This window comes from Cynocephalus volans, chromosome 15 (assembly GCF_027409185.1).
Source record: "Cynocephalus volans isolate mCynVol1 chromosome 15, mCynVol1.pri, whole genome shotgun sequence".
In the NCBI taxonomy this organism is placed as follows: domain Eukaryota; kingdom Metazoa; phylum Chordata; class Mammalia; order Dermoptera; family Cynocephalidae; genus Cynocephalus; species Cynocephalus volans.
This window is the reverse complement of record NC_084474.1, coordinates 54,428,928-54,453,685: the sequence shown is the minus strand read 5'-3', so window position 1 is coordinate 54,453,685 and position 24,758 is coordinate 54,428,928. Positions and strand designations below refer to the sequence as shown.

The 24,758-nt window shown below is 35.9% G+C and overlaps 1 protein-coding gene across 4 annotated transcripts in view; it reads right to left on the bottom strand.

The window, feature by feature from the left end:
- Nucleotides 1-24,758, bottom strand: part of UBR5 (ubiquitin protein ligase E3 component n-recognin 5) — a 127,279-nt gene that overhangs the window by 82,595 nt on the left and 19,926 nt on the right. For all 4 annotated transcript variants that reach the window (XM_063080117.1, XM_063080118.1, XM_063080119.1 and 1 more), the window contains exons 2-5: nt 2,598-2,642; nt 1,925-2,006; nt 1,405-1,481; nt 551-670 (exon numbers count right to left, since the gene is read on the bottom strand). In XM_063080117.1, the coding sequence (XP_062936187.1) occupies nt 551-670; nt 1,405-1,481; nt 1,925-2,006; nt 2,598-2,642 (324 nt within the window). The remainder of the gene's footprint in view (nt 1-550; nt 671-1,404; nt 1,482-1,924; nt 2,007-2,597; nt 2,643-24,758) is intronic.

Genomic DNA, 24,758 nt, shown 5'->3' with positions numbered 1-24,758 from the left:
TTTGACTGAACTGACATTATCTTATCATTAATTGAGTATCTTCAGAAAACCTAGCCATTCAAGAATCAAGGTATAAAATGAGTAAAACCATCTAGCTTGGAATTTGTATATGGTTTCTTTAGTTTGACAGTATATAAACTTAAGATAAAATGGTAGAGGAGTTGAGTATCTAGCTTACAAGGTATACATTTTATAATTACATTTAAAAAGTAAAAATAACTAGTAAAAGCTATAAGGTTTAGTTACATGATTTACAAACCTCATTAAATTAATTCAGAAAGAACTACCAGATATCAGAAAGAAAGGTTAGTTTTTTTTTAATCCAAGAATGAGTCACAAGAGATGATCAAAGATGGATTCATATAAAATTTTAAATGACCTACTGGCATAAGTGACATTATAAACACATGTAAACATTATACATTTTTTAAAGGCTGAGAACATGGGTTAACTAATTAGCCTGTGTGGGTTACTTTTATCACCACCCAGAGTTCAGGGGAGTTCCCTAGTGGCACAGACTACTGGATGCCTTCAACTGGCCACAACTTACCCCAGGGTATTGCCTGCCAGCCTGCCCAGCGTCTCAGAACCTGAGAGAAACCACGGGGAATCACTTGTCCTACCAGGCCTGGATGTCCTCCCTGCCCCCGAGTTGCTGTTCAACTTTGACCTGGGGGAAAACAAGAGGTGGAGCAATCACATAATGGTCTCCAACTGGAGAGAAAACAAACCTGGAATTCCAGGCCTCACTGCTCTGGGACTTACTGCGGTAAAATACCAGCCTAATGATTACTCGTACTGAAATTTAAACTTCACATCAAAAAGCAAACTTAGCAACTTGTAGTTTCATGACAATCCAGCACTCTTTTTTGGTTGAAACTGTTTTCACGTTTTAACTGCAAACAAATGTTAAATAGTAAATTGTTCTTTAGATTTTTAAAATGCTCTCTTTAGAAGCAGCCAACTGAAACTCATCATAATCTAGCATCCTTTTTTATACACCATAATTTTAAATGACCAAAAGTTTAAAGAATCCCTGTTGTTTTCAAATTGAGTTACCTGATTTGAAAATACTGATGAGAAAAAACTTGATCTATAAAATCTATAGATCTATTAAAAAAGGTAAATCTAACTTGCGACCTACCAAATATGTAATATCATTCTTCCAGTAACCTATTTCTGTTAAGTGCTAATTGACTCCTCTGCTACTTTTATTAATATTTTGGCCATAAATCATTTGAATAAAAATTAAAATCAAACTACAAAGTAATCATTCTACTCTGTTTTAAGCATTTGAGTTTTTGTAATGCCTTTTTTTTTAATTTGAGGGTTACCAAAATCAAAACATGGGTTTAATACCATCTAAGTGCTAAATATATATTAAATAGAAAGGACATGTCTTACCCATCATTATTATCAGGTTTACCCAATTCCAACCTGTCTGGCTGTACTGAAAAACCAATCCTGCAAACTCTACCATCCTAAAAGCAAAGAAAATAGAAGTAATTCTCAAAGTAAAAAAACATATTAAAATGTGAACTTATTCAACAGATTCTGTGCCTAACACTTGCAATTCAGAGGATAATAAATAAGCTCTCTTCCAGAAGGCGCTCACACCTGAGTTGGGGAAATACAATATACATAATCAATATACCAGCAGAAAATAATTTAAAACATCTCAATCTGACAGAATTCAGAATAAGGAAATAACCAGATATCAGGAGCCTCCCATTCTGTTACTAATTTAGTTTCAAGTGCCAGTAAACCATTTATGCTTTCTCTGGGCCACAGAATTTATACAGTAAGGAAATTTTGAGAACCAGGCAATATTCAAAATAACTCTGTCTGGTTGAAAAGAAACACAATGATGCACAATTGTATTTTAACTGTTTTTCATTTATCTACCTTAGAGTAAATAATTTACCTCAAGAAGAAAGGCAGCATGATTTGGTCCCACCACACATTGTTTAATAGCAGCCTGTTCCAATACATTCAAAGGGGGGTGGCTGGGGCATAGAAAAAGAAAAAAAGTATGTTAAGTAAAAAAAAAAAAAAAAAATTTTTTTTTTTTAAACTGATAAGGAGATCTTAACCTTTGACTTGGTGTTGTCAGCGCCACGCTCTCCCAAGTGAACTAACTGGCCATCACCATACAAGGATCTGAACCATTGGCCTTGGTGTTATCAGGACCACACTCTCCTAAGTGAGCCACGAGCCGGCCCAAAATTATTTTTAATGGTAAATACATCCCAGGGATTTTTAATCCAAACAATAAAAGAAAAATAACTGGCAAAACCTATTTTTAAAATACTAATATTTACATATTTTAAAGCAATAATTGAGAAATAGTAATTATGACATCTCTATAATTATTATAGCTCTTTGATATGCCAGATTTCAAAAATATCAGTACAAATGGAAACTATAATTCAAATGAACCCAACTCATAAAAAGTGGATAGACTGAAAGACTCTTAACCCAATCACAATCATATTGATCTTATTTATACTAGGGCTGCTGAATAAGTATGAGTTATTTTTCCTAATAAAGAAAAACCATTCTTTGTCAGAAGATTTAAAATATCTTAAAACTCTTACCTGTTTAAATTATATTTGTTCAGCTTCTCTGAAACTTCCCGTAACCTTTAAAAACAAAACACCACTTTGTAAATAAAATAGTTTTGACAGGCACTTGTACCATTATTTGGTGCACTTCAATAGCAGTACTTTGTACGACAAGAATGGTTTGGGTTTGTTTGTTCTGGCGACCGGCTGGTACGGGTATCTGAATCCTTGACCTTGGTGTTATAACACTGTAAATCAACTGAGCTAACCAGCCAGCCCCAAGAATGTTTTTTATATTCTCTTTTAATTTTGTCCCAAAAAGATCACATGTAATTCCCTTCCCTTACTACCCCATTAACAACCTCAATAACAACAATACTAATCACATTAATTCCATTTTACAGATGAGAACAGAGGCTTCTAGAATTATATAACAAAAAATAGCAGTAGAGCTGGTACTTGAACCAACACCCAATGGAAAGCTCATTTTAAAAATCGTGCTATCTATGCCAAAAGACTCTTGAATGTGCATGGATATCATGAAATGAAAATACTCAGGAAGCACAGATCTATTAAGAATCTAATATAATTGGGTAAAAAAAGCCTGAAAGCCTAGTTGACTTAAAGCATAGTCTAAAGTTCTTGAAGGGCCTTATTACACAAAACTGAACAAATTAGAGACTCAAAGTCCTTATCTATAAAGCAAGGATAACACCTCCCATTTCTAAAACAGTATTGAATATGCTCAGGAAAACCTCAAGGGGCTATACAACAAAGAAATATTAACTTATATTATCTGTAATGGTTTTGCTGCTTCTCTCAAGAAAATAGTCTTGAATTAACATAAAATATTGTAACACTCAGGTAAATTAAACTAGGCACTTTGTCAACCTAATGAAGTCATTTTACAACATAAAGATTAACCAAATGTAGAGATTAGGAGTTCAAACTTTAGAAATAATTATCTTAAAAGTAAACTGAGAATTTTAGAAAGCAATGAGAAAAAATTATAACATTAAATCAATAGGAAATTCCATGAACTTTGCTCTCTAAAGAATGACAAAAATCAAATTTCAATCATTTGTACTAACAGATTAAAGTGTTATACATACTTCAAAAATAAATCATACATGAGAGCCAGTTTAGGACTTAAAAGCTGCCACAATATAATCTAAGGGCAAATAACCTAATTATTTCGATAAGTAGGAACCAGTTGTCCTTTAAGTTCTATTCTCTGTTCACTGCTCAGGAGCATCTTTCAAACACGCACAGTAACTGTCCAATACCGGATCACATTCAGTAGCTAGAATAACCTTCAAATGATGCCATATTTAATTTCTCTCCCAAGAAGTAGATACTCCCAAAGAACAGCATCTTGAATATGTGTGATTTGGCAGCCCAAAAAATGTATTTTCACTTTTGTATCCTGTGTTGCATTTATTTTCATTAACAAAACATGTTTTCATTGATCCCAGAAAGGGTTTTTTCAGCAAATTCCAGTTTGCTTATTTACAAAGTACACTTCTGTGTTCAAGACAATATAAAACACCTTAAGAGTAATGCATTGTAAAACTCATGAGCTTTGAGAAAAGGCTGACTAGAAAATGGGGAGAAAATAAACTAGGGGGCTCTGTTCCATAGAATAACAGCAGCCTTCAGAAGACTGACAAAGGCAGGAAGGAACTTTCACCTTCCTGGGCCCATATTTACTGTGAATAATTTACAAAACTTTTCACCAGAATGGAGCCAGAGTGTGCAAAAGGGCTATGATAGGTTTTACTTCCCAAAAACCACAGTACTGACACTTTTAGAAGGTACTTGTTCACTGGCATACAACTAAACCCATTCATTTCCATTCCTTTTTTATTAGCCCAAAACTGTCTCTAGATCTTTTACAAAGTACTCAGTATTGGGGGGAATAAAATTTGCCAAAGCCTTTTTCAAAACCGGACAATAAATGAGATTAAGAATTAAATGCTGCTTCCATGGCTCCAAATATCATCCTAGGTTGATAGTAACTACACAACTAAAATAAGCTTTGAGGATATCAAAATGTTAGAAAATAATAACTCAAGAACTCAACAGCAAATTTCAGGCTACTAAGGAGATAGTGGAAATGGTTGCTATCAATTAAATTTTCTAATCTTAAAAATCATGGTGAGATTCTTAACCACATTCTAAATGTACACCAACAATCTGTGCTGGAAACAATGCCCACGGAACAGCAAGAAACCCAGAGTTTACTCCAAGCTCATCTACTACTAACTGGGCCCAATTAAGCCTATTAGGTCTCAGGCTCTCATCTCTGTAAAGAACAATTATTAGTCACCATAGTTTTTTTCTGTACTGAAATTCTTACAAATGTATGCAAAGCAAATGTATCAGTGGAGGATATATATATGTAATGTTTATAGTAGAGATGGCACTGACTATCATACTCAGTTTTATCTTCATGTGAAACCTTCATACACAATGGATTTCATACAGACACTTAAAATGTTTCCCCAAATATCGAATGTTTTAAAATTCTTCAATTCAATCCCAAAATTTATACAAAATGTATCATTCTTCCAGATCTCAAGACAGTTATGACTAAACGGGCCCCCTACAAATTATATGTATCCAGGTAACACTGACAAAGAAACCTTCAAGCAAAAAGAGAATAGTATATTTAAGGAGTATTTGGTTCCCTTTTACATTATAAAGTCCTCAGGAAACACACAAATCATAGCATGACTACAAGCCAATGATCACATTAATTTAAATTTACTAAGTAACTGAATGCCTCTATATAATTATTAGACACTCGTCCACACAAGATAAAAAAGCTTACAGTGCTTAAAGTTATTAACTATATTTCCTCTCCTAGCAATATTAATAAGGTTTCCTTTTCAAAATAAAAGGAAAACCATGCTAGAGCTCACCAAATTCCATTTCAGAAAAAAAATCTTTACATGTGGTTATAATAGAAAACAAGAGTACAGAGTAACATTACAAAATAACCCCATAACTCAGTATTTAATCTCATTCAAGGACAGGCAGGCAAGGCTTTGTGAGGAAGCTGTAACATGCAGTACACAGGTTAGCAATAAGTTTTTGACAATCCTTAGTACTCCTACAAAAAGATTTATTCCATATTCCAATTAAAAACGCTATTTGATTCTTTTAAGTTTATAGATCATCTTGCAGATCCACAGACTGAAATTTTTTAAAAAAGCACCAAGGGAAGGTAACAGCAAACTGATGGTAACAGAAAGACAGGAAAACAAAGTATATAACATTACTTGCTAGAAGCTAACATATTTTATTGCTATTCTTGAAATCTCCTATCATTTCAGTCTCATTTTCCCTAAATTTAACATTACAATTTCAAAGATAATTCATCTCCTCACTGATCCTCAATTGGCAATAGCAGTTAGTACAGGTTCTTCAGTTTTGTAATCCTCTGTCTACCCACTGCCAGGAAACACATCTGCATGGTCAGACAGACACCCCTACACTGCATTAAACTGGATCTTTCTTACTGAATTCCTTAAAAAAAAAAAAATGAGGTATACTCAAATCTCCAAAAGGCTTCAGTTCTTAAGGACAGAAAGATATTCCCAACATCCCACCCCCTACATGATTTCCATACATCCGGAATTGTAAGACAAGGTATACCACGTTTATCAGCTTAATGGAAGAAAGTGGCATAATCTGCCACCAGTACATTTCCTCCAGTCTCACTTCTACTTATTTCACACCCTGTTCAAATACTACCTCCTCCATAAATTTTTCTTGGTAGTCCTCTTTTTCTTCCTACAGAAGCCTACAACTTTTCTCTCATGTAGGACCTTCACTGTCTACTTTACATACTAGTCATCAGTGTGTCTCTCTGAACTGTCTTCATAGACTCTTGAGACAGGATAAAACTTGCCAAGTCTTTCCTTACCTCTCCACTTTTTCGGATACAGTTCCAACAGTGAAAAATGTGCAATGTCACTCGTTTCAGAGGCAGAATAGGCTATTGATCTTAATCTCAACAAAACTAACTCCCTAGGTCTTCCACCTCAAATTAAAGTTAAAAACAAGAAAGAACAGTCTGAATGTACAGATTTCTTTCAGGATAGATGCCCACATAACTCTTACAAGCAGATCATTTAACATGGAGAAAACATTTAATCTTACCACTTAATATCTGTATTAGCAAACTGAATTCAGTGACCCCACACCAACCTCTGGATATCCATTCGTGGAATAAAACTTTTACATACCCATATAATTTTATTTTGGAGTAAAGGGCTTACTAATTCATACAAAGAACTGACAACAGTCAAGGTTACCTACAATACTAATACTAAATCACACATTCCTGCAGAAAATGTACAATTCACCTCTTGTCATTCATGTCTGAGAAGACAGGCATTGCCAAAACAAAAATGCAGTACATTAAAAATCTGTGCCCAGATATATTCTGGTGGAAAAAGAAATACTATAGGAATATTTCTGGCATTTCTCCAAAAGCAAATTTTCTAAATCTTAAAGCCTAAAACTTGAGCAGTGAAACTGCATGCACACTTTTCTTTTCTTTTTTTTTTTTTTTTTTTTGAGCAACTCTTGTGTTATGAGACAGATGCCAAACCCATCTCCAACCACAGAACATGGTCTTTCCACTATATCACCATACACCTTCCTCAGTATAGGCAATCAGTCCTCAACTTTCACACATTGTTCTTCTATACAACTATTGTACTATACTATGTACACTGCCACCTTGTAACTGCTTCTTCGAATGCAGTGATTCATATCACTGATATCAATAAATTCAAACTATCACATGGTGGTCCCACCTGCCAGCACTGTAACTGGAAGAAAAGACTGTACTTTGTGCAAAGTTGGAGAGGGCATTTTGAGATGATCATTTACTTGTGCCAGCATCTCGTAGGCAGAGCCCCACCCACCCCACCCCACCCCTCCCCCAGCAAACTGAGAGCCTGGAGCTAGTTTATTCAATCCAGTCCAGAAAGTACTCAACCCAAAATCTCGGTTTACACAGTTCTGGAGCAAGCCAATGGCAAACCACCCACGGCCAGTTCATGGGGCAGCCCCTTTACTGGGGTCTTTGGTATGAGATGGAGGGGCCAACTGAGTCTTCTCTTCATACTGCATGCACTTTGGATTTGTTCCTAGGTGAAGGGGATAAAGCCCTTCCCCCTACACACTCAGTACTGTGACTTAAATATTAGGAGCTACTTTGACCTAGAGGGCTGGGGATGGCAGAGAGAGCCTGGAAGGATTATTCCTATAGCCCTAGGGGAAGGCAGGATCCTCGCTCCACCTGGATTCCAATCTCTCTCTCTCTCTCACACACACACACACACACACACACACAAACACACACACACACCCCACACTGGCGGCAGAATGGGGTTGGGCCACTGTGAAAAGTCACACCAGTCTTCTGGGTTGCCTCAGCCCAAGCAAAAAGCACCAACACATTAGGGATGATTCACTCGCTCATTGTATGTCTGAAATTTGAATTCAAGACATTTCATTTTCAGACACATTTTTGGAAATCCATTTTGTAATTCTTGTATCTGAATTTAACCCTGATCATTGGTTCTCCAACTCTGGGATCTCACAGAACAGCAAATGGGGGTGGGGGTGTGAAAATAATGACAAAAGCAATACTGTTCTTCTGATAACACACAGAATCACTACATGTCACATTCACACCAAAAAAGGGGAAAGGCCATAATCTTAGAATAAGTAAATAAAAATTTAGCTATATTTATAACTCCACATCTTGTCCTTAATTTTTTCATATCACAGCTGACCACAGAACACTTCAAAGTTTAATAAGGAACCAATGTAGATTATTGTAATGGCCCAACGGGAATTTAAATGTTACCAGAAACAAAAGGTTCTCAGGATTCAAGAAAGCAAAGACTATAAATTTATTTCCTTGTATCTCTTATAGAAGAGTTTTCTCTAAAAGTAAATCAGAATCTCTGGTTGTGGAGTGACAAATGCATATAATATTCTTTAACGCAGTCTTCTCAACAGCTTCCCTTCGCCACTCCTCAGAATGTACTTTAGTGATTCTCAAACTTTTTGATCTCAGGACCACTTTACACTCTTAAAAATTAGTGAGGACCCCAAAAAGCTTTTATTTATGTGAGTTACAACCATTAACACTTATAATATTAAAGTTAAAAACCAAGAAAAATTTCATTTAAAAAATAATAAACTCACTACATATTGACATTAACTACCTATGAAAAATAACTATTTTCCCCAAAATATGATAGGAGGACTGTTTTACATTTCTGCAAACCTCTATTACCAGGCTTAATGTAAATTAGTTAGATTCTCAGGTCTGCTTCTGCATTCAATCTGTTATAGTATGTTGCTTTTATTAAAGCAAAGGAAGAAAAAGTTGGCCCTACATAGATAAGTTGTTAAAAAGAGAGAGAAATATTTTAATACCCTTTTCAGATAATTGTAGATATCCTCCTTTCGTATTACACCAAAACTTGACAAGTGATAGTTTCTCAAAGGTTGGGAGCAATGTGGAATCTGAAATCTATCAATAAACAAAGTATCAATAAACTTTGAATAAATCCTTTACCCACACGATTCCATAATAGCATACACTGGTCATTTGGAAAATATCTACAGATATCACACAAATCTGCAAAAATCACATTTGCTACAATCTACAGTGTCAAATTCACAGTGGGGAATACGAGTTTCCCACAATCCAATTTTTGCTTGAAAGCTCATATTTACCGCTAGCAACAAATACCTTGCTGTTTTCCTTAAAGTGACATGTTCATTTCATTCATTATCAAGAAAATGTCTGCTTGGGGGAAGAGGGAGTGGGGAAAGGAGGCATTGGTAAAGGGACCCAAAAATAGACTACATTGTATATTGATAAAGTAAAATTTTTAAAAAAAGAAAAAAAAAGTCTGTTAAATACCGAAGTCCGAATAACCGTACTTTGTCAGTCACTCTTTCAAATAAAAATGGTTTCCATGAAGAAAGCAGCTAGTTCACCCTGCAACTAAAACAACTGTGAAAGTACTTTTTCTCAAGTCAACCAATGTTCTTCTCATTTCGTCACATTGCACATTAAAATGACCTATACCCAAAGGTAAAGATTTAATAAAGTTAATAATTTTTACTGCTTCATCAAGGATACCCTTAAGTGAAACTGGCTTTTTTCCCCTGCATGTGCAAGAAAGTGAAGAATGACTATCAGTACAGTTTGGTGTCACTGCACTGATTTGTGCTAAAAAGCAAGTATTTTCCCCACCACTACTTTTGATCCATAGCACATATGTCAAAACATGAAAAAGACAAATAAAGTTTCACTATTACTGTTAAGATAGTTTTGACCTCAGAGCCCCTATAAGGACCCCCAGGGTCCACAGTCCACACTCTGAGAACTCTGTTCTAAAATGCATCATAGTGCCATTAAAGTAACCAATACTAAACTGATGTTGGGGGGGAAATGAGTAATTGTTCATTCTTCTTACTAAAACAGTCACAAATGTCAACCAAAGCAACCTCCCAGTTAAGCACTTTTAAAATGCCTTTTAAATTATGCAAAAAATATCAAAAACAAAAAATAAAAACAACAACAACAAAAAGGAATGGCCGGTTAGCTCAGCAGGCTTGAGCGGTGTGTTATAACACCAAGGTCAAGGGTTCAGATTCCCGTACTGGCTAGCAGTAATACATATATACGTACATAAATGATATTCTACAGCAAAATTCAGCAAGTCATAATTTCTTAAACGTTGGTTGCATGTAGAATCTGAAACCCTACTGATGAAATTTTCATACTGTTACACTAAAATCCATTGGTCTAATATTGTACTCTGAATAAACTGTTTACCTATGCATGATTCTATTTAGATATAAAATGGCATAGCAAAGTAGCATAATGGCCTCTCTGACATTATTAAACTCCTTGAGGTATTAAGTATCTATCATTCACTTGCCAGTGGTTATCAATAGGCAGGGGACAGGCAGTAGGGACAACAAGGATACAGAAGAACCTCTTTAATATGTATATGCAAAAGCTACATCAATTGGGGCGGGGGGGGGGGGGGGTGAGGCAGTGAGGAGGCCTTAAAGAGATGTCACCAATTGCCAGCCTACACTACAGAAGCACTCTAATTGCATCACACGATATATTTTAAATACTTTAAAGATTGTAGGCAAACATTTGAAATTGGAAGATTTCATATATAATTTCAGATTTCTAGCTTCACTTGAAAAATGAGATTTAGCAACTAAGCTTATATTCCCTAGGTGACCACAGGTGCCTTTAGCTGCCAAGCACATGCAGACATCTAGGTTTGAGATTGCTGATTACTCCTCCACCCTATAATTCAGATCTCAGCTTATACACTGATCTCTAATACGTATTATCTTTGATCAGTCACAAGCTTTAGTCACGTTGTATTTCTTTAAATTTGGCTCGATAATTTCTAAAACAGTAGTCTAACTTTTCTCACTTACTATCAAAGACAAGTGTGCCAAGTAGTAAACACCTGATTTTCCTTTTAGAGTAAATAACCCAAATCACACAAGACATAGCTTTTGTAGAGGAAAACTCCATCTGTCACTGGTTATAGGTAGGACTCATATGAGGGGTCTTCAAAAAGTTCATGGAAGAATCTGTATCATCCTTTAATTCCATTTTTCCACAAACTTTTTGAAGTGCCCTCATATTTATTAATGTTTGTGAGGATGACAAATGTCAGTTTATACATTAATACATTCATTTTAACCTAAATAAAAGATACATGACATTCACCTTCAAGATGTATTCAAGACCAAAAAGAAAAGAAGTTTCTAAATAAATATTATAAATTCATAAAGTGATATAAAATTTTTTAAATGTGAACTTCCTTTAACTATTCCCTCTAAAATGGTTTTTTGGTTGAAACTTTAAACGATTTCTACTACACTAAAATGAGAAAATTTATGTTATAAAAAAACACTGCAAAGTATGAGAGAAAAATTGCATTATACCTACAAATAATTTCTTCCCCTAACCTGGAGAATATTCTAGTTAGAAATTCCTGAACAGTGTCAAAAATAAAATTTTTCCTAAGAAAGTGAAAAGGACACCAAAATCCCAAACTATTGTGCCATTTGAAAAATAAACACATCTCTGGGAAACTAAATGCTGAACACACAAAAAAAGGAGTCATTTTTCCTTTAAATCAAAATTAACCATGTTATTTCAGCTCCATTCAAAACAGGAAAAGGGAAAGTATACACATGGCTAAATGGACAAGAAGAAATTTGGTAGGAAAAGACAAAAGATATGGCCTTTACATATTAATTCTTGTCTTTCTGTCTCATCTAATTTCATTTTCTTAACAGTAAGACTATATACATACAAACAAGCACTGTGTTAACAGATAGGATGAGAAGGATTCTTCAGAGCTCTCATCCAAAAAACTGCAGCATATCCAACCAAAATTTCAAAAGGGAATACTTGGCTTTCTTCACCTTAGGCCATATCCACAATCTGAATACCTACAACTTCACTCATTAAAAAGTATCTGCCAAATGCAGATAATGTATTTAAATATTGCAAACCCAATTTTAACTCTACATACAAATCAAACATCTCACAAGATAATGGATGGGGCTTCACAGTACAAACACTGTCATTTGGCAAGTTATTTGGTCCTTTAGATAGAATTGTAAACTGAAAATAAAATACTTGTAATAAAATCTGATTTTTGCATATCACAGAAGACAATTAGGAGGTTATTTGTATTCCTGACCAAGGACTTGATGCCATTATATTCCAGAGAGCTTCTTTGAACAGGTACTACTAAGATGGCTTCTTGTTGCCCTTTTATTAACATCAAACATGAAATAGCAGTTTTCCTGCCTTTGAAGTGGTCATTTTACATCCTGGGCTACCATTCCACCAGCCCCAGGAACCACATGTACCCTCTTGTGAGGGGCAGCCTGGTGGATTAGTAAAAGAGTGCACTGTGGTCTCAGACAGACAAACCTGGGTTTGATTCCATCCCTACTGTTGACTGGGCAAACTGACATTAACCTCCCAGAGCCTGGAAGGTTTCTTAATCTGTTAAATGGATATAAAACCACTTGTCTCGTAATGTAAAAGGATTAAAGACAATTTCATAATGTACCTTGGAAAGAACCAAGCACTTAAATGCTCAATAAATGGCAGCCATTATCAATATTATTGAACCATATTTTTCATCCTTGGATGGCTTGCTATATTGCTGCTTCAAATCTGCCAGGCTCTGGCTTGAACTGGTCGCCAAACTAAATAGGGTTCAATTTGAATCCTGAGATCTGCTAGGAGCCTGAGGATCCAAAGAATGACAGCTAAGTTTGGGAATTCGTGGAAACGGTAATCTGTAAATACACTATAATAACTCTTTTCTTGTGTATGAGTTTTTATTCACAGAATGAGAGTTCTCTTTCTGCCCTTAGTATCTTTCTTGTCTCATCTCTCGCACTCTTCAGAAGCAGCCAATAATCCAAACATCTCTATATTCTGCAATTACCTATCTTAATTATACTCACAAATTACTCCCCCCCCCTTTTTACACATCTATTCCCTTAGCCTAGATTAACCATACCCCCACTACTTTCTGCATACCTAGGTACCAGTCCCTCAAAGGCTAGGCTTAAGCTGAAAGAACCTGTGGGAAACCTTAACTCACCCTTCACTCCAGGCTAAACTAGGCATTTCTCTGAACTCCAATATACCTACTGCACACTTCTCCATAGCACTTCTTATACTGTAACTACTTCTTTGATGAAATATTTGTCTCCTTTGCTGTTGCAAAAACTTTATAAAGGCAATTGCCATGTTTTTTAATTAAAATTATTTTTAATTTATTAATTTCTAAGTCCCCAGCCTCCTGGAGGCTGCAGTAGTATGAGAAATTTTTGAAACTCTTAGAGAATTAGACCCAGAAAGAATTTACCAGACAGACAGGAAAACCACTCTGAACTTTATAGTCATGGGATACTCTCCCAGTTCCCTCCACTTAGAATGCAGTCTTCTTTTTCCTTCTCTCTCTCCTCCCGCCTCCTCTGTGGTTTAATCTGTCTGGGTTAGTGTTAAGGAAATGTGCTGAAGGAACCAAAAGGAAGCTGGAAGCAAAGGGAAGGGGAAAGGAGAGCTCATCATGAAGCAAAATTACAGGTAAAAACTATTTGTGTGTAGCCTGCTTGCTTAAGTGCCTTATACTGATAACATGAATCTAACTAGCCAAGTGCCTTAAAATGCAAACTACAGAAAGTCCAACCACTGGACATCTTCTATTGGCAAATAATGCAATAAAATATTCTCACATCTAATGATGCACCAAAGTAGGAATAACTTAATATACATATTAAATTCTGTTTGTTTAATTTGGTTTGGTCAATCATCAGCATCATAGCTTTCATGAAAAGGCAAAATTAGTGCCAGCCTGGTCCTATATCTAGATATACAAAAAAAGCCTTAGGTTTTGAGTCCCAGCTCTGCCACTGTGTAACCTTGGACATGTCATTTAACATTTCTTGCTTTCATGTTTTCACTTCTGCCAAAAATGGTGGTTACCATTATCTGTTTTACAAATTTAAGAAATGAACAACATGCCACCTACAAAAGTATTAAGCACCATGTAAAATAACAGTGCCTAAATTTGACTGATCATCAAAATCTCAGGGGAACATTTAAAAAGACATTCCCAGGCCCAGTGCAAACCTACTAAGTCAGAAATCTCCAAATACAAGGCTCAATAATTTGTGTCCTGGCTAAATAAATATTGGCACATGCATGAAATATCTTTGGAAGGAATAACATTAGTCACCTCTGAGGAAAGGAAGTAGAGGCCAGAGAACAGAACTGGGAGGGAGACTTTTCACTGTATGCCAATTCATACTTTTTGAATTTTAGACCACATGAACATATTACCAACTCGAAATTTAACAAAAATATTTTTTTCTAAGCATCCAAAGTGATTCTGATAGATAATGAGATAATCAGCTGGGACTCACTACCACAAATACATATAAGGATTATTTAAAATATTCAGAAGACAGTAGTCCATTTAGGGAGATATTAAATAATCACACTATTTCAAGTGTGGAGACTGTTGCATAGGATATACCCTTTTTTTTTTTTTTTTTTTTTTTTTGGAAATTCACAATTCATATACATCCATTAAAGCCTCTGAAAAGCCCTACAATAAAGAAATCCATTTAATTAAGCTTAATATTGTTTTCCCACATTGAAGCTGAACACAGAACTCTCTTTCTAATAAGATCTTAAAGAATCAGAGGACACTGGTTTGAGATCTAAGCTTCCAGAGGCAGAGACCATGGTCTTACTCGTCTCTCCACCCTAGAACCCCAAAGAGCACTTAGAACATAGAATACTCCTCCAAAAGGTAGAGCTCAACAGTGACAAAATGCCTTTCCTGTCTTTTCTCTTTATCTAAACAAAAATGATTTCCCAATTTTCTTATTGTTTATTCAACTGAAAAGATTTTAAAAAGTGAACAGCATAAACAATCCCACTCTGCCTAAAATTACATTGTTAAAAAACAAAATATCTACAGCAGGTCATTTTTAAAATCCAAATATTATGTCAACAGACATTTTTATCACTGTAAGTGGAAAAAATAAAAGATTTTTATGATTCAAAATCACCTACTTTTAGGAGACAGCAATAGATATCAATATCGTTTTCCTTCTCCAGTATAAGCAGATCTTGCTGGGCATCTTTAATTCCATTAAACCACACTAATCAATTAAGCTGCACAATCAAACCACCCAACAACCTTGTTTTTTACTGAAAGCATGCAGATGCATACTCAGAATGGGTATAAAAGCTCTGTCAAACGTCGCTCTGAAATACGCACCTTCCAGGCTCTTAACAATGGGTCTCTAATCAAGAAAGCCTTCCTTCAGGTATAATTCAGATATCTAAACAAAAGGAGTCAAATAAATGTCATCAAAACTACAAAACCACAACAGCCAGACATAAGGGCTTTTGTCAGATCCCTTCTGTTTTATCACTATGAAGCACAAATGAACACAAATGTTTCCTCTCTGTGTGGTAACATGGCTACCATAGCAAAGGCTTAGCTCTCACATTTTGGCCTTCAAGGATCCACCAACAACAAATGCTTCCAATTCTTTGTTTTATAATAAATACTCAACTCATTACACATTGACTCAACAGGCAGTCCCCGATTTAGGACAAACTGATATTACCGACCAAGTAACTTATCTCATCTCATTCCCCAATCTCATAGTCTTCCAGCCACTAGGGGAGAAGAAAAAAAAAAAAAGAAAGAAACCCAACTTGGTGCTTTCAAGATAGTGCATTGACATGATAGCTAAAGAGCTAATCTTGGGAAAGAATATGAAGGATATCTGCCTAACTATCCTCCAATCCCTAATTATCTTCCCCAAATCTGCTGGCCCTTTTTTTTTTTTTTTAAATGCCTGGAAATTACTTCCTAGTCAGAGGTACACCAATCAGTAAGTCCTCAATCTTGCAACACACACCAGGCATTAACAAGTTAATATAATCAGCTACCTCCTCTTTTCATAACTAACTTCAGCTTTCTGAAAAGGGGAGATGGTAGAGTGAAAGTGATGGTATATATGCAAACACGAAACTGATCTCCACCAGGTGCTCTTCATAATAGCCACCATCTCAGAACTGTCCTAGCAATCACTAGGTTAGGAGAACATAATGCTTGCAAAATTCAGCCTCCATCATCATAGCTACAACAGAGTGTAGCTCTCTGTTTCCCACAAAAACCACAAAGCAAAACAGTTGACAAACCTAACAGAAATGGAGCCAGCCACATTAGAATACTATTAGTAAATATTATCAACTCACACTAGGACTTTACAAGTTGCTTTGTCCCAGGCTAAGTTCTCTATACATCCTTCTTCTCAATACGGACCACCCCACCAAACCTGACTTAGACAGTCAGTGAAGAGCCATTCAACAACTATGAGTGGTCCTATTAGCTCCACCTTCTTTCCTTTCCATCCAAAGCTGAAAAAAGTGAGTAAAACTAAAACAACAAAAAGGGGGGAAAAGTGAGTAAAACTAAAACAACAAAAGGGGGGAAATGTCAGTTTATCAACTAACAGATATTTACTGAATATGACATGCAAATACACAAACCAGTAGAACGGAAGAACAGTTGAAGTAAAAATGATGCAGTGAGTTCACCCTGGAAAACCTCTCCTACTCTAATGTATTTGTGAAAGACAACTGCAAAAAAAGAGAAAACCAAAAGATGAAGCTGAGATCAAATACAAGAAAATAAACATCAACATAAGGGAAATGGAGTAAGAGACTGGGTACCAGAGCTAGATTCATCCTAGAAGTTGGAGTTGGGCCTACAGTTTTGTTAGAAAACTTTGTCTTAATGGTAACCACTAAAAGAACAGAAACACAATCTATGGCTGCCAAATCAAAAGAGGGGGGAAAAAGGAAAAGGAATAAAACTAGCAACCTAACAAAAGGGGGAAAAAACACCAAAGAAAAGGGATCAGAAAATATGAAATTCAGACAGTATAAATCTACATATTCAAATGCATTCACCTCACATATTAAAAGTCAAAGATTATCAGAGTGGAGAATAGTATTGATAGGGATAAAGAGAGACACTAACAATGAAAGGAACAATCCACCAAAGGCACTATAAAATAAAAGGAACAATGCACCAACATTGAACGTTCATGAATTTGAATGCTCCTAACACAATTGCTTCAAAAATATAACAAGCAAAAACTGACCATTTGAGAAGCTGTCAACTCCAGTGAGAAATTTAATATCCTTCTACCAGAAATTGACAGTTCAAGCAGACCAAATATTAGTAAAGATAGAAACTTTAAAAAGAAACATCAATGAGCTTTACACAAATAAATAGAAACCCGTCCCCAAACTGGAGAGTCATGGATTTTTTTTAAGGCATAAAGCATTATCTCTGACTTCTGGATTGACAGTTAAGTAAAACTTCCTTCAAGTTCTAAGAACAAACACAAGGTTGCTAACTTTTCGTTTTGCTAAGTAAGAGTTAGAAAAACTAACCAACTATTATGATTAATATTTTATAAAAGAAAGATGATTTTTAAAGAAAAAAAGTGGAAAAGACAATCTAAAATTTTTTTTAAAATTTTCTCACTAATTAGTGAAAAACATTCTTTCACTAACGGACTGTGAAAACTTTCTTAGAAATGGACACCAGCAGAGAATTGTTTAATTCAATATTTCTTAACCTTTTTTTGATCTCAGGAAAATAAACATATACAAATTTTTTTCATTTAAGATTGAGTAAGGATAGACAGAAGACAACATAGGTTAAGTGATTTACCTGTAACTGCTCAATCAAAAGGAGGGAGGGAGAGTGTGAGACAAAACCTTCCCTACTCTTGCCATCCTGCCACATCTGCCAACGGTCCAATCCAATCAAAAAATACTTCCTGAATGCCCAGAGTATAAGGCCTGATGTTAAGTATTACAAGAAATAAAATGCTGTATAAAATATAGTGAGGGAGGGAGGAGAGACTAACAGAATCACCCCTGGAGGAGACTTTTCAACATACCTCGGAATACCACCCCTAATCCTGAGCCCGTAGACAGGAGACAGTGTAATCTACCCCTCAGGAAGCTTGAGGGAAAAAGGAAAGCTGAGAACTACTGATTCAACCAATATCTCAAGGAGCTTCAATCTATTAGTAAAAACAAAACATACACATAGAAAGTAAAGTAAAAATAAAGCAGTAAACCACGTGCTAAAATGAGTGCTATAAGCAAAAATTACTAAGAGAAGGTTGAAATCATTTTAGAACAGAAGAGTAAGCAAGGTCCAGGACCTCAGTGAAGTCAGGACTTTGAAATGGGCCTTCAAGGGTGTTGAGATTCATCATCTCAGAAAAAGGGGCATATTTGCATGAAAACATTTATTGTGATTGATCTAACGAAAAGAAAACGACTGGCTCTTAACCCAAAATGTTAAAGTTCTCCAAGACACTTCAGGAAGCCACAGGGATAACTGTAAGATATGAAATTATGTATTTCTTACAAATCATCTAAACAGTGAGTGGATGGTGCTAGGGTAGTCTGCTAGTCGGAAACATAACTACAAGAATAAATAACAGAGACAATTTGTATACCACCTTCCTGTGATATTCTTTTTGGAATCAAAATCTCCCTTCAAATAAGGCTAAATAAATATTAGAACAGACTTTTTAAAGGCAGTTGCTAGGATAAAAACGTAAAAAGGAAGAAAGACCAGTATACTTTGTGGATGCAGATCTCATTAATAGAAAGACAGGATATGAGGAACAAAGATCCAACAATCCTACTATGCTACCTGTTGTGGATATGAATCATACAAAATGAAGGTTGTATAGAAGAAATGAGTGCTCTGAAGAGAATCTTAGAAATTGGAAAACATAGTAAAACCTTTCTTACTACTCCCTCACCAGATGTAGACAAAAATTAGGAAGAAAACATTTCAAAACAGATAATAAAAGCAAACACAAGCCCTGTGAGTTTTGAAGAATTTTTTAAAGCTTGAAGGCCAACAGAGGCCTCCCAAAATTAGATCTTGAGTAAGGCTTGCATGCATTTTGAAAAGTTATTAAGCCTACATCTCTTAGAATACTTATTTTCACGAGGAAAATACAGGATTATTGCAAAGCCAATAGCAGGCTTTAAGCCACTCCTTGCAAGCAAACAACAGGGCCATGGCCAAGAACCACAGATATATGAGCAGAGATTACAAGAAAAGTGTGTAAACTGAAGAGAGAATCACATTTAAAAAAAAGAAAAAAAATCATACTGGATATGGAGAACTGGTGTATTTAGAGAAAACAGGAATAATTTTCATCTATAGAAGTTCTAGTTAAACATGTTTATCTTCCACTACCTCCTGCAACCCACTAAAATGACAACAAAGGAATTTTAAAAAACAACAAATTAATTTTAAAGTTACAAGGACAAAGAAAAAGAAGCTAGAGCATTCAAGCAAGAAATGCCAACAAAATTTTGAAAGCTGGAAAGCAGACAGGAATGACCAATGACTTAGCAGACAAGAGAAAACTAATACCTAAAGCCTACAGGGGGAAGCCAAAAATGAAAAATCAATTCCTAAGAATTGGAGGCATCATATACTTCTTTAGTCTAAAGATATCCCAAAATAGGAAGACCTGGAAATTTGCACAAGGATCAGTTAAGTCCCTACCTAGATCCCCACCCTCTACGGAGGAGACTGCCCCTCACACACTCTAATAGAACATTTCCTACTTAGTAAAATTCAACCAGAATAATAGCCAGGGAATATGCCTGGTATTGGGGTGAGAGGGAGAGAAGATGTCAGATACTAGAAAAGTAAAAGCTGTTTACTGAAATGAGGAATCAACCAATCCCTATCCCAGAATGCTTGCAGCCACACTCTAACCTTCCAGAATTCCTCTCTGAGGAAACTGGCACAATAGGAGGAAAAAAAATCTTCAATAGAAAATAACACAAAAAGTCAACACGATAAAAAAAATAGGGAAGAAAAGATAAGAAAATCAGAGTACCAATGGAGGTGTCACACGTGCAACTACCAGGAGTACCAAACAAAGAAAAATGAAAAATGTGGAGAGAAAAGTATTACAGAAATAATATTTAAAAATTTCCTAGAATTAAATGACATGAACTTCCAGAATAAAGGGACTCACCAAGTATTTGGACCGCAAATACAATGAATGCGAAAAGAACCTACATCCAGGTACATTAATGTGAAATTTCTCAACACCAGAGATTGAAGGAGACCCTAAAAGCTTTTGGAGGGCTGTCCAGTTACTCAGTTGGTTAGAGTACGGGGCTGATAACACCAAGGTCCAGAGATCTATCCCTGTACAGGCCAGCTGCCAAAAAAAAAAAAGAAACACTTTAGGGGCATAGGTGTTCAGGTAGAGGTAGGGTGGTGTCAAGCAGAAAGGATCAGAAGTCAAAATGACATTAAACTCCTCAAAAGAAATACTGAAAGCTATGAGACAATGATGCAATGCCTTCAAAATTTTGAGGAAAAGTTATTCCCAACCAGAAATTATATACCTACTTCAAAACAAGGTACAGCTGAAAAATAAATTTGCTTTCATCTAAGTAAAGCAACAAAATGGCATACCAAAAATAGAGTAGGGACCAGCTTTTAAAAAAAAACAAAAAACTTTTTAAACAAACTATCAGAACTGGATACAAAATTCCTTAAAATGTCACCATAACAGTTAACTAAGTTAAAAATAAACAAAAAAAACAATGTCAACCATCCTACCTTTCTGGATAAACAAAGTACACAAACTCACTTGTCCAACCAACTTCACAGCAATAATTATGGTCTTTTCTATAGAAGTGACAGAAAATTAAAGGTACTATTTGTATTTAAGATGTATATGTGCAACTTTAAACACTTTTAAATACTTTAAAGGTTACTATACATCAACAGGAATCCTGAGGAGTGCCTTAAAAATCTGAATCGTGTACATCAATAAAAAGAGAGAGATGGCCCATTGTTACAGGGTTCTAGGCTCCATGAAGCCACTGAGAAGCCCAAGATGTTTTAAAAGAAAGGGCAGCACCATGTAAGACAGAAGGCATGAAAAAACTACCAGAATGCTCCAGTCGAGAGTGGAAGAGGGTAAATAGCTACAGACAATAACTACAGGGGGAAGACGAGAGCATGAGGTGAGCAAGAAGAGCGGGGAACAGAGCAAAGACCACAATAAAACAATCTCTCTCTCTCTCTCTCTCTCAGTGACAAAAAAAACCTCCTTAAAAACGTAAAGGAAGAGGCTGGCCGGTTAGCTCACTTGATTAGAGCATGGTGCTGGTAACACCAAGGTCAAGGGTTCGGATCCCCATACTGGCCAGCCACCAAAAAAAAAAATAATAACGTAAAGGACGAGCTCTGCTGAGCTTGTGAGTTCCTTAAGGAGTTTCTTGCAAATTCTACCTGAAACCAGCAAGTCTAAAGGCCCTTGACTTTACTCCTTTCAAGTTATTGGCTTGACTAAGGTCTTTAAAGAAGACAAGTCAGAAAAACTCCAACCACAACAATCAGGACTTAAAAGCCTGACCTTTAAACTAAATCAAGAGTTTTGATCTGAAATACCCAGAAAGGGTTGTTGAGTCCCTGAACACATACCAAGAAATAATTTAGAACATAATTTCACTTCTATTATGGCAAAATCTACTTACACATTGTAGTACCAGGTATAATATGCTTAGTAAAGAGCTCTTAATAAAGAGCTAACAAAATGTTAGCTGCCCCTGGTATTTGTACCATCATCACTTGTGACTGAATAAAAAAAAAAACTGCTAAATGGGAACTGGTAAAAAAGGAATTTGGCAACACAGACTGCTATAATTTTTAAGCAGCCCCACTTTGGATAAAGAGAGCAAAGAGTGAATCCAAATATACACCATTATATTCAAACTTCTCTGTATCACATTTAGAATTACCTCTATCCCACTTAAGTTACATATGAAATATCTACAAATAGTATAATTTTTTTTTTTTTTTTTTTTTTTAAAAGATGACCGGTAAGGGGATCTTAACCCTTGACTTGGTGTTGTCAGCACCACACTCAGCCAGTGAGCGAACCGGCCATCCGTATATGGGAACCGAACCCGGGGCCTTGGTGTTATCAGCACCGCACTCTACCGAGTGAGCCACGGGCCAGCCCCTACAAATAGTATAATTAAGATACTTCAGCGTGGTGCTGATAACACCAAGGTCCAGGTTTTGATGCCTGTATTGGCCAGCCACCTAAAAAAAGAAAAAAAAAGAGGGAGAGAGATACCACAGTCCAGTGAGCACTTCCTCTTCTGACCTCCTCCACAACTTCTCATTAGTTCTATTCAATATTGCAATTAATCATTTACTGTTTTGATCAGTTATCTCTGATACCACTATTCTACCTTTCACACTTCTATTTTATCTTACCAACTACAAAAATACTTCAACAAGTCCATGGAAAGAGTCATATTATCTTTTAATTCTATTACTCCACGAACTTTTGGAAGTACCTCATACATAGTAAACTCTTTAAAGATAAGTCCTGTGTATTAGTCTGTTTTTTGTGTTGCTGTAACAGAATACCTGAGACTGGGTAATTTATAAAGAAAGACGATTTATTTGACTCATGATTCTGTGACAACCGCATCTGGCACAGGCCTCAGGCTGCTTCCACTCATGGCAGGAAGCTGGTGGGTTCAGAATCACAGGACAAGAGGAAGCAAGAGAGAGAGAAGGGAGGTGCCTGGCTCCTTTAAATAACCAGCTCTCTCAAGAACTAAGAGTGAGAACTCACTCACTATCCCCCCCAAGGGAGGGCATTAATCTATTCATGAGGGATCCACCCCCATGAACCAAACACCTCCCAACACTGCCACACTGGGATCAGATTTCAACATGGCTTTGGGGGAACAAACATATCCAAACTATATCAGCCTGTGACTTAACTTTTTGCACATCTTGGTATTTAGTACACAGCAGGTACTGCATGGATTGACTAAAGGTACTAGAATACTATACAAAAACAGAGACCAACTTTTCACAACCTTTCTCATGCAAACACATAAAAGATAGAAACAATTTAGTGTCACTATGGTAATAATTCTAATATGTCCACAGCCTACTACCTCATACCCTAGCATGTTAGGATGGAGAGAGAAGCAAGAGTTTCATAAATAGTTACTGGCATACTGGCTTCAGAAATGAACAATAATGGCCTCGTTTCAACACTCAATTGAGCATGAAGACTGTCATTTTATACGGTCCCATCTCTTCCATCAAAGCCCAGGCAAGAAGGAAGAAAAGATACATAAGGATGATCCTGTCCCCTGCAAATAAAACAAAATTTTAAAGCAATTTAAAAATAATGTATTCACGTAGACACAAGGTAACAGTTAATGTACTGCTTTTGAAGGCTAGAGCACAGTGCTTTACTACATTTTGTTTTTATCTACAAATGTCTACACTTCAGTTCACATAAAAGTGCCCATGAGCCTCAGCAGCAGAGCCAGTTGATAGAACTTAAAGACTAAGCGTTTGTCCTTGGAGACTCACCACTCCACAGCTGTGCAGACTGGAAACCAAACTTAATCTCCTTCAACTCAAATTTCCTCTCCAGTAGCACTGCCAGGGTGTTAAATGAGATAATGTTTGGAAAACACAAAGCTTCGTTGACAGTAAGGAATAACAATGCTAAAAATAATACTTAAAATGAGCAAACCTCATGATTTACCATCAGCCTCTAAACATGTAATTCTAGCCCAGAAAGCACACTCCTGAATCCCCAGAGAGGGGCCTCGACAAAACAATGACTTCTTACAGTTTCAGTTTTTACCAGGGCTCAACATAGTCACATAAAGAAAACTTCTGTATCAATTGTAAAACTCACAGCTCATTGGGTTTTTTAATATCTATGATGTAAAAAATCACTAAAAATTTATCTCAGACCACAATTAAGAAAAGACAAAGTTTTTCTGTGATATAGCATAATAAGTGTTGTAATTTTTAAGCTACTCTTTTTCATCCTTGGCTTCCAGAAAGTCTAAAAAATGATTTTACTTAATTTGACACTTCACTGACACTTTCTACATCTTTCCCATCCAGAACTTCTACTCACTCTATCCCCTTTGAATGTCAGACCTAGGTAGACCCCTAGAAACTGTCTAGATCAGCAACAGCATCTTGTAAAGACAATAATAAGGCTTTGAGAGATAAGACCTCTTTTGAGCAGATGCAGACAAAACAAAAGGTACTGTATGTACAAAATAAACATGGAGTATTTCTTTTTCATATTCACACAAAAGATCCTGCCATTTTATCATACATTCCATTTCATAAAAACTGCAACACACCAAGAAAAATAGCACATATGACTAACACCACTTTAAAAACTGACGACAAATAATATCAAAATTAGGCAAAGCTATGAAATAATAAGGCTTATTTCTAATAAGCTTTACACGCAAAGAGATGACTTCTTTGTATTAATCATACTGGTAAGCTACACATTTATTTCAACAATGCACTGGCCAAAAGATTTCTGGAACTCTCCTTTAGGAATTTACGTTAAGGTTTCTGTTAAATGCCATTACATGCCCAGCACCTAGTACAA